This window comes from Camelus ferus, chromosome 6 (assembly GCF_009834535.1).
Source record: "Camelus ferus isolate YT-003-E chromosome 6, BCGSAC_Cfer_1.0, whole genome shotgun sequence".
NCBI lineage: Eukaryota > Metazoa > Chordata > Mammalia > Artiodactyla > Camelidae > Camelus > Camelus ferus.
The window spans coordinates 19,807,314-19,818,056 of record NC_045701.1 but is presented as its reverse complement, the minus strand read 5'-3'; the positions used below and the strand labels follow the sequence as shown (position 1 = coordinate 19,818,056).

At 39.4% G+C, this 10,743-nt stretch overlaps 1 protein-coding gene across 1 annotated transcript; it reads left to right on the top strand.

Moving 5' to 3' along the window:
- The first annotated feature begins 452 nt into the window (after window positions 1-452).
- On the top strand, window positions 453-9,732 carry LOC116664132 (E3 ubiquitin-protein ligase RNF4-like). The gene is made up of 2 exons (XM_032481316.1): window positions 453-609; window positions 5,653-9,732. Exon 2 carries the CDS (start codon window positions 5,916-5,918, stop codon window positions 6,480-6,482), a length of 567 nt encoding a protein of 188 aa, XP_032337207.1. The 5' UTR covers window positions 453-609; window positions 5,653-5,915; the 3' UTR covers window positions 6,483-9,732.
- Window positions 9,733-10,743: the final 1,011 nt, after the last annotated feature.

The window sequence follows — 10,743 nt, the reverse complement described above, 5'->3', positions numbered from 1 at the left end:
TAAATAATTAAGGGAAAAAGTAATATAATTGAAAAATAAAACACACGTTTACTCGTGATTATAAACCCAGATTATAAGCAAGCTTTTCAGAGAGAGAGACAGGCAGGAAGGCGTAGGGTGAAACAATGTGTAGGCTGGGGTTCCCAGCCCACAGTCCTTAAATACCCGTAGTGACCCCATCATTGGAACAATCAAAACAGCCCTATTAATTTCCAAAACCTCTGCTGAGAGGCGTACTGCCTCCACGGAGAACCATTTTTCTAGAATGTGAGAGTTGCTGATCTAGTGACTAGGTGGGGGAAGAAAAGCCCACAACAACCTGGCCCTTCCCCTTTCTCGGAAAACATGAGACTTCGGAGAAAGGCTTGGGACGGGAAAGTCCCTTTTTCTAACCTGGAACGGCACTTTCTGCCCAGAAACTGGTGACGAGCTACCACGGACTCAGATTTTGATTGGGCACTTGAGAAGCTAAAATAGCGGGTTAAAAGGAGAGGAAAACCCCGGTGTTTTCCGCCATCCGGTGGTTGGGAACAAGCGCCGAGGCTCCCGGCTTCCTGACCTTGCACCTGTGCTTCACTGGGCGCTGCTGCAAGCCTGGGCGCGTCCACCGTGAGTACCCGCTCCGGGGCTGCTCCCTCCCTCTGCTTCTCCCTTTCTATAAATCGGTATATCCTGGCCTCTGGCTCCTTGGATCTTTTTCTCGGTCCAGTGTAGACAGGTATTCGGGTTCGGCTCACTCAGGCTCAGTCCTGAGCTGACCGACAAGCCGCGGAGAGGCCGTAAAGTGGCAGGCCGCTGGAGCGCACGCTTCCTGTTCTATTCCCGTTGGATAGCTACCTAGGCAGGACTAGGCAGGACTGGGCAGAACAGGACGAAACATCTAGGTCACTGACGAGCTGCTGGATGAGTGGTTGGCACTGCTTTGCGGGGCTGCTCGATGTCACCCTGAGGTTTCTCTTTCCCTGGACACAGAGCGGAGGAGGGGCAGGTGGCTCAAGGAAGTAGCGACCCGACGAAAGGCAGATGTGTGTGTGCGTGTGTGTGGGGGTTGGGGTCCAAGACTAAGGATTGCCTCAGGTCGGCGCATCTGGTGGACCGTTGAGCACTGCACCCTCCTCTGGGCTCCCCCCATTATCTTCTGGAGCTCCACACTTCCCCACCAGGTTCTAGGGCTTGTGTCTAAATTTAGAGAATTTCACAGTTTTGTGTAACATTTCTAAGGCATCTTAGATGTTTTGGTTAAAGCTTTACTAAGATATAATCCACAAACCACTCAGCCGGTTTCAGTATATTCAGAGTTGTGCGGCCATCATCTCAACTTTAGAACATTTTCATCATCCCCAAGAGAAACTGATTAGCCATCACTCCCTCATTTCTCCCCAATCCCCTCAGCCCTAAGGAACCACTAATCTTTCTGTCTCTATAGATTTGCCTATTCTTGATATATCATATAAATGGAATCATACAGTATGTGGTCTTTTGTGATTGGCTTCTGTCACTTAGTATGATGTTTTCAAAGATCATATTATAGCAAGTTATCAGCACTTTTATTCCTTTTTATTGCTGAATAATATTACATTGCATGAATATACCACATTTTGTTCATTCATTTGTCAGTTAATGAACATTTGGGTTGCTTCCACTTTTTGGCTATTATAAATAATACTGTTATAGACATTCACATACACTTTTGGTATGGACATAAATTTTCAATTCCCTTGGATATATCCCTAGAAGTGGAATTTCTGGGTCATATGGTAACTATATGTTTAGCATCTTGAAGAACTGCCAGACTGCCACACCGTTTTAGCTTCCCACCAGCAGTGTATGAGTTCCAATTTTTCTACATCTTTGCCAACACTTATTTTTTTCTTTCAGTTTTACTCAGATATAATTGACACACAGCACCATATAAGCTTAAGGTGTACAGCATGACTTGACTTACATCATGAAATGATTATGACAGTAAGTTCAGTGAACATCTGTCATTTCATATAGATGAAATTACAGAAATAGAAAAATTTTTTTGTGATGAGAACTCAGGATTTACTCTCTTAACAACTTTTATATATAAAACATTCTACTGTTAATTATATTTATCATGTTTACATTACATCATTACACTTAGTTATCTTATAACTGGAAAATTGTACCTTTTGATTGCCTTCATCCAGTTTCCCTTCCCACAACCCCCCCACCTTTGGTAACCACAAATATGATCTCTTTTTCTATGAGTTTGTTTTTGAAGTATAATCGACCTATAACACTATTTTAATTCCAGGTGCACAACATAGGGATTCAATATTTCTATATATTTTAAAAGTCACCATAAGTCTAGTTATAATGTCACCATACAAAGATATTACATAGTCATTGACTATATTCTCAACACTGTACATTTTTTAACCCATGGCTCATTTATTTTGCAACTGGAAGTTTGTACCTCTTAATCTCCCTCACCTATTTCTTTCCTCCTCCATCCCCTTCTCTCTGGTAACCACCTACTTGTTCTCTGTAATTATACCTCTGTTTCTATTTTGTTACTGTTTATCCAATTTTTTTTGATTTTTAGGTTCCACATATAAGTGGAATTTGTCTTTTTCTGTCTGACTTACTTCACTTAATGTAATATCCTCTAGGTCCATCCATGTTGTCACAAATGGCAAGGTTTCATTCTTTTTTTATGGCTGAGTAATATCCATTGTATACATATACCACAACTTCTTTATCCAGTCATGTATTGATGGGCATTTAGGTTGCTTCCGTATCTTGGCTATTGTAAGTAATGCTGCAGTGAACACAGGGGTGTATGTATCTTTTCTAATTCATGTTTTTGTTTTCTTTAGATAAATACCCAGGAGTGGAAATGCTGTATCACCTGATAGTTCTATTTTTAATTTTTAAAGTAATCTCCATACTGTTTTCCATAGAAGCTGCACCAATTTACATTACCACCACCAATTCACAAGGATTCCCCTTTCTTAACACCCTTGCCAACATTTATTTGTTGTCTTTTTGATAAGAACCATTCTGACAGGTGTGAGGTGATATTTCATTGTGGTTCTGATGTGCATTTCCCTGATGCATCTTTTCATGTGTCTGTAGCCATCTGTATGTCTTCCTTGGAAAAAATGCCTATTCAGATCCTCTGCCCATTTTAAAAATCAGGTTTTTTTTTTTTAAATGTTGAGTTATATGAGTTCTTTGTATATTGTGGATATTAACCCCTTATTGGATATATCATTTGCAAGTATCTTCTCCCATACAGCAGGTGGCTTTTTCATTTTGTTAATCATTTCCTTTGCCGTGCAAAAGCTTTTTAATCTGATGCAGTCCCATTTGTGTGTGTGCTTTTTTTTAAGTTGCCTGAGGAGACATATCAAAAAAAATTACTAAGATTAATGTCAGAGAGCTTACTGCCTATGTTTTCTTTTAGAAATTTTATGGTTCAGGTCTTATATTTGTCTTTAATCCATATTGAATTAATTTTTGTGCATAGTGTGAGAAAGTAATCCAGTTTTGTTTTTTGCATGTAGCAGTCTAGTTTTCCCAACATTATTTATTTCTTCTTTTCTTTTTCTTTTTTAAATTGAAGTATAGTCAGTTTACAATGTGGCATCAATTTCTGGTATACAGCATAACATTTCAGTCATACACACACACACACACATATTCCTTTTCCTATTCTTTTTCAACATAGGTTACTACAAGATATTGAATATAGTTCCTTGCTGTTACACAGTAGAAACTTGTTTATCTATTTTGTATATAGTAGTAAGTATCTGCCAATCTTGAACTCCCAATTTATTCCTTCCCACTCCCTTCCCCCCAGTAACCATAAGTTTGTTTTCTATCCTAACATTATTTGTTGAAGAGACTGTCTTTTCCCCATTGTATATTCTTGCCTTCTTTGTCCTAGATTAATTGTCCATATAAGTGTGGCCCTATATTCTGTTCTATTGATCTATATGTCTGTTTTTGTGCTAGTATACTGTTTTGATGACTGTAGCTTTGTAGAATAGTTTGAAGTCAGGGCATGTAATGCCTCTAGCTTGTTCTCCTTTCTCAAGATGGTTTTTAATTATTCAGGGGTTTCCATACAAATTTTAGAATTATTTGTTCTAGCTCTGTGAAGAATGACATCGGAATTGTGATAGGGATTGCACTGAATCTGTAGATTACATTGGTTAATATGGTCATTTTAACAGTATTCAGTTATGAGCCCGGTATATCTTTCCATATGTTTGTGTCATCTTAGTTATATTTAGTCCTAGGTATTTTATTCTTTTTGATGCATTTGTAAATGAGACTGTTTTCATAATTTCTCTTTCTGGTCACTCATTCTTAGTGTATGGGAACACAATAGATTTCTGTATATTAATTTTGTATCCTGCTACTTTATCAAATTCATTGGTGAGTTCTAGTAGTTTTTTGGTGGCATCTTTAGGATTTTCTATGTATAGTATAATATCATTTGCAAAGAGTAACAGTTTTACTTCTTCCTTTCTAACTTAGATTCCTTCTATTTCTTTTTCTTATCTGATTGCTGTGGTTAGTCTTCCAATACTATACTGAATAAAAGTGGCAAGAGCAGGCATCCTTGTTCCTGATCTCAGATAAAATGCTTTCAGCTTTTCACCACTGAGTATGATGTTAGCTATGGGCTTGTCATATATGGCCTTTATTATGCTGATGTATGTTCTTTCTATACCTACTTCATTGAGAGTTTTTACCATAAATGAATGTTGAATTTTGTCAAAAGATTTTTTGAATCTATTGAGATGATCATATGATCTTTATTCTTCAATTTGTTAATGTGTTATATCACATTGATTGATTTGTGGATATTGAACCATACTTGCATCTCTGGGATAAATTCCCCTTGATCATAACGTATGATCCTTTTAATGTATTGTTGAATTTGATTTGCTAATATTTTGTTGAAGATTTCTGTATCTATGTTCATTAGTGATATTGTCTGTAATTTTCTTTTTTGTGATATCTTTGTCTGGTTTTGGCATTAGGGTGATGCTGGCTTTGTAGATTGAGTTTGGAAGCACTCCTTACTCTACAATATTTTGGAATAGTTTGAGAAGGATAGGTGTTAACTCTTCTCTAAATGGTAGAATTCACCTGTGAAGCCATCTGGTAATGGACTTTTTTTGTTGTTGTTGGGAGTTTTTTGATTACTGATTCAATTTCATTACTAGCAATTGGTCTGTTCACATTTCCTACTTCTTCCTGGTTCAGTCTTGGGAGATTGTACATTTCTAGGAATTTGTCCATTTGGAAGTTGTCTTCTAGGTTGTCCATTTTATTGGCATATAATTATGTGTAGTAATCTCTTATGATCTTTGATATTTCAGTGGTGTCAGTTGTACCTTCCTTTTCACTTCTACTTTTATTTGGTCCCTCTTTTTTTCTTGATAAGTCTGGCTAAGGTTTATCAATTTTGTTTATCTTTTAAAAGAACAAGCCCTTAGTTTCATTGATATATTTTTTTAAAGTCCCTATTTCATTCATTTCCACTTGTTTAATGCATAGTTACCAAAAATTTTCAGTATACATTTTTGTCTATATATCTCTATGTATTTTATACTGCTGTCAATCTTAAATATTACTAACATTTAATTTTTCTCTCATGTTTTTCAGTTAAAAATTCAGATTGAGCTTTCTCATATGTGGCTCCCAGAAGACTCACCCCACATCACTGTGGGAACACAGCAGTCGAGGAAGTGGAGACAGGAATGGAACTAGAATCAGAGTTCAAACATATTGGCAAATCTTGGTTCTAAATTATTCTGTAAGTAAGAGAGTGACTGACCAACAGCTGTGAGACATTGAGAACTTTAGCATTTTCTGTAAACTTTGGCACAGGTCACTTACTTCTCTGAAGACTGGGTCCAAAAAGCACAATGAACACAAGAATGTGCTATGGTAACAGGGTGAACTTCAGACAAGCACGAGAATTCCGTACAGCTGGGGAAGGAGACACAACTCCTGAGGTGATCTTGGAAGCAGAACTGATAGATCTTGGGGAAAATGATGAAATAGTTGACCTTACCTGTGAATCTCTAGAACCTGCAGTGATTGACCTAACTCACCATGACTCTGTTGTGTTTACTGAAGAAAGGAGGAGAGCAAGGGGAAACACAAGGTCACTCCAAGGTCAAACTGGAAGCTGTGTGGTAAGCAGTGATGAGGGGTTAATAAGGGACAGAGATGTTTACATGACCAACAGTGCCTACCATAATGTCCTGGAAGAAAAAACTTTAAAATGCACAGTACCTGGTTATATCCGGTGTCGAATATGTATGGATGGGTACTCGGAGATTGAACTAAGTAAACGACAAATCTACTCTACAGAATGTGGCCACATCTTCTGTAGTCAGTGCCTCTGCAATTCCCTTAAATATACTAAAAATTGCCCAGTTTGTTTGAAAAAAATCAGCTGCCATCAGTACCACCGCATTTATATATGATGTGTGCCATGTTGCTCTGGACAAACAGCGTGGCTAGATTTTTCCATGTCCTTATGCAGAAACTATGGGTTGTTGGAATTCAGTGCAATGAACTCAAAAAACCTGATTTTAAAAATTGCTCTCTGGAGTATATAAAAACTTTCATTTCCCACACACTGTGAGACTACCTTTCAATTCATTTTGTTTAATGCTCCAGGGCTGGACTTGGTTGTCATAGTGTGCCAGAGACTGGTGATTGTCCTCAAAGCAAAATTTCCTCTCTTCCTCATAGCAATCTATTTTCAATTGGCCACATGTGGGTATTTTGGGTCATGTGAATAAAGGCAACATCCTAGAGATGCTGGAGCAAGTAGATCAAAGGAATCTGAGAGACTGACAACTTTGCAAACCAGAGCCACCTACAAGTTTGGGCTTTTACTTGAGAGAGAAACTTCATTCTTGTTTAAGCAACCATTATACTGGGTCTTGTTTAGAGCAATGGAATCTTTATTTTAATTAATGGACCAGGCAGGGTGATATCTCCTGGTTTCTCTGGATTTCCTGACTCCATTGGAGTAGAAGGAAGTCAGTCCTTTCTGACCACCTCCCCAACCAGCAGGGTGGAGGTAGGTATACGGGCAGGCATCATGTCCTGCTGGGACTCCTAGTGGCCTTTGAAACCAGTCTGAGTTGTTGCCTAGGCACACTAGAATCTGGAGCTGTGGTTCTATGCTCTCTGACCTACCGTGTCAGAGAGAAGCTGCTTTCACCTAGGCTTTACAGGTATGCCTGCCTTCCACCTCTGTAGTCAACTAATCAGCAAGTTAGCATGGTTCTCTTGAACAAATATGTCACTGTGTCACCATCCTAGCTGCTGCAGCAGCCTGGCTGGGCCACAGGTCTTGAGAAAAGCTCCTCACCACTGCCCATCCCCCACCACCCCCATACACACATATATAGCTCTTTTTTCTTTTGAAGAAAATCCCATAGGACTCACAATTCAGTCTGCACTTTAGAATTAGAGATGATGTGATTTTTACTGTGCTCTCTCCGTTTCCCTTAGAATGAAAGGTGCAGTAAACTTTGTTCTTTACTTACAATGGTTGTAGCAGTGTTGCTTTCCTCCATGGAGGCTCAGTCTGCCCATCCTAGTGTTACGTCTGTTCTACACACAGCATTCTCGGGAAGTCCCATATTCCAGACCTCAACTGCTTGACTTGCCACAGGATATGCACGATAAATACGGAATATGCCCTTGTGTGGGTTTCTTTATATGTTCTAAAATGAAATGAGGAAGAAAAATAACATGAAAATTAAAAAAAAAAAGGAAAAAAGTTCTAAATATTAGATGTAGAACTTCCTACATTTCAATAGATCATCTTGTGCACTCCAGTTTTGAGACTATTAATTGCTCTGTGACATAGCACAGTGTATCACAAACTTGGCTAATGACTGAAACACCCGAGGTGCCTATTAAATATAGATTCTGCTTTTGCATGTATTGTCGACGTGCTAAAGAAAAAGAGCATACTCTTGCCAGCAGCCCTTGACCGTCCCTGCTGTGTTCTACCCCACCTGCTACATATTTACCTTAACCTGCCAAACTCATATAGACAAATTTGAGTTTTTGATCTCTGCTTTAGGGGAAAAAACAGAGGGAATTCTGACTTTTCGGAAAAACTGAGATAAATTTTACAGACAGAAAAATTCACTGATCTTAAGTATATAATTAGATGAGTTTGGGCAAATAGGTACATTGATATGACCAATCAAAATATAGAACAATCCCATCATTCCAGAAAGTTCCCATCTAGTCAATTCCCATCTCCCACAGGCAACCAACTTTTTGATTATTATCACCACAGATATGTTTGAGGACACTGACTTTTATTACTTCATTGCTAGCCTAGCTCATCAGGGAGGAAAGTTTGATAGGGAAATTTGGAATATAAGCAAGGCAGAGATCAAGGGCTTGTTTTAGTGGGAGCATGACTTGTATTACCTCTTTTCAGAATTAAAGCAAGAAGGTATTAATGATGACACCTACTATTTATTAAACAATAGCTATGTTCCAGGCACAGTACTAGGCACTCCATTCATCACAGGCAGTCAAGGCATACATCTAGGCAAGAGCAGGAACCCAACAAGATGTAAGAGCAAGAGTTGAAGGGAGCTGTCACCGGGCATATTAGTGTGAATACTTTGGCTGCCTATTGTGCGTGGCTGTGGGAAGAAGTGAGAACTAAAGCTAAAAAAGAAGAATAAGTCCACATCATGAGTAGAGCATGTGTGCTATGTTATGGAGTTTAGATTTTATTCTACAGTTGGTAAAGAACCATTAAAGGCTCTAAAGGAGAGCCTCTAGAGAAAGATTCTTAAGGATTCAGCATAATATCAGTGAAGGTTGAAAATACTTTGAAAATTAGGCTGGGGTGGGGGTGGAATATGAAGGTAGAATTAGAAGGAAAGATCCTGGTGTTGATTTTCTTCTCAAAGTAGAAGTGACTTTATGAAGTGTATATGAAAAATGATGAAGTAACCTTGGTCTGAGGAATGTGGTACTGCACTGGTACTCTCTTGCCCTTGATGTTAACAGTTTCATTTTAGCACAGCCAGCAGAGTTGTGCAAAGCTTTTTGAGCTATGGCAGCTCTTGGGAGATGACTGTTGATCTGAGGTGGCAATGATAAGAATCCAGGGAGCAGTTGTGGCAGGTTGGATTTAGCTTTCAGGCATCTTTTTGGAAAAGTGGAAGTTCATTTGGCCAGAGTAGAAAGAAATGAGATTGGAAGAGTTTGGATAATCAAATTTATCCACTTAATAACTAACCTAGCCTTAGACCAAGTTAGTCTCACAGTGAGAGAATCTGGCAATTTTCGTTTGTTGTTTCCTGATGTTCCTTGAGGTTACAGCAGAAGACTAAAACCAAATTTCTTGAGCTGCAACATGTCTGGATTTCATCAACCACAGATTAAAAATGAGCTGTTTAAGAAAGAGGGTAAGAGACAGAGTGGAGGAGTCAGAGCCACCTTTCAGCAAGGGCTAGCCTTTCTACTGTCTGGCCCACATTAAATTCATCCCGGCTGCGAATGTTAAATATACCCGCCAGAAGAAACAAGTTACTTTCCAAGAACCTAAAATTGTTAAGATGGATAAACTTTTAGGTCATTTCCTTAGCTACATCAATTAGGTCCCACTGATTTGATATTAATCTGCATACTGGGATGACTATCCCAGGGAGTGTTAATAAAGTAAGTTAGGTTTCCATGATATCATTGCCTCAGTGTCTTGTTTTTTCTCTAAAATGATGATTTCCCTGCAGTGAGAGCAGGGAGCAACAGCAGCACTTGCACAAATGCACACGCACGCCCAACCGTTCTTTCCTACTGGTTTCCTTGGATAGCCACAGAGATACTTAGCGTCAAGCAGAGTCTCAGGGAGGCCTCTGTCTGTAAGGTCTGCTATCCTAGTGCCCTCCAATCCCGGACTTCTAGTAGACAACGTTAGGTCCTAACAAGGCATTCTGGTCAAGGACAACAGGGTCTTCTGCCAGACTTATTTATAATAGTTTTAGACATTTGTTGGTGCCTAGTATTTTGAAAGTAAAACATGGAGTTTCCTTTTTCCATCTCCAATTTCATAGTTCAGTTTCATAGTATTATGCACATGGGTTTCTGACTTCGAGAAAATCTTTTTTGTTTCACTATCCAGGGACTATTTAGACAGCTCTAATATGCTAACCCTCCTGGGTGGAGGACATTAATCACGGTAGCATTTGATATGGGCCCTTCCCTGCCCCCTTAGCTTTCAGCAGGCAAAAAGATCCTACAGGGCATATTCCCCTCTCCTGTGGAGTGGCATGGAGAGGCATGTGGCCCCTAGTGTGGCCCTGCCAGCATCACTGACCCTCTAAAGGGAGGGCAAGGGGGCTGCCGGTGTGGTGTGACAAGATAGTGGTGGCAGCCATCCACAGCACTTGGCTTCCCTGCTGAGAGGAGAGCCTTTGGAGAACAAACTTCTCTCTTCCTTTCTTCTGAACAAGCCCAAGCCACAGAAACGGCAGCAGCCCTATTCTCCAACCAGAAAAGACAAGGTGCAGTATACTGCTGGGCATAGACCATTCATTAATTCATTCACTCTTCTGCTCAGTTACCTGGTACTTATTAAACTGTGATAGCGTGGTGGGCCTATGTAGTTAAAAAGATGAATAAGACACTCTCCAAGAAGCTCACAGCTAGTTGGGGAGGATGTGAAAGTAAATAGTTAAAATACAATGAAATAAA

Excerpts from the sequence above, each read along its gene's own strand:
- LOC116664132 (XM_032481316.1), top strand. The coding sequence starts at position 5,916 with ATGAACACAAGAATGTGCTATGGTAACAGGGTGAACTTCAGACAAGCA.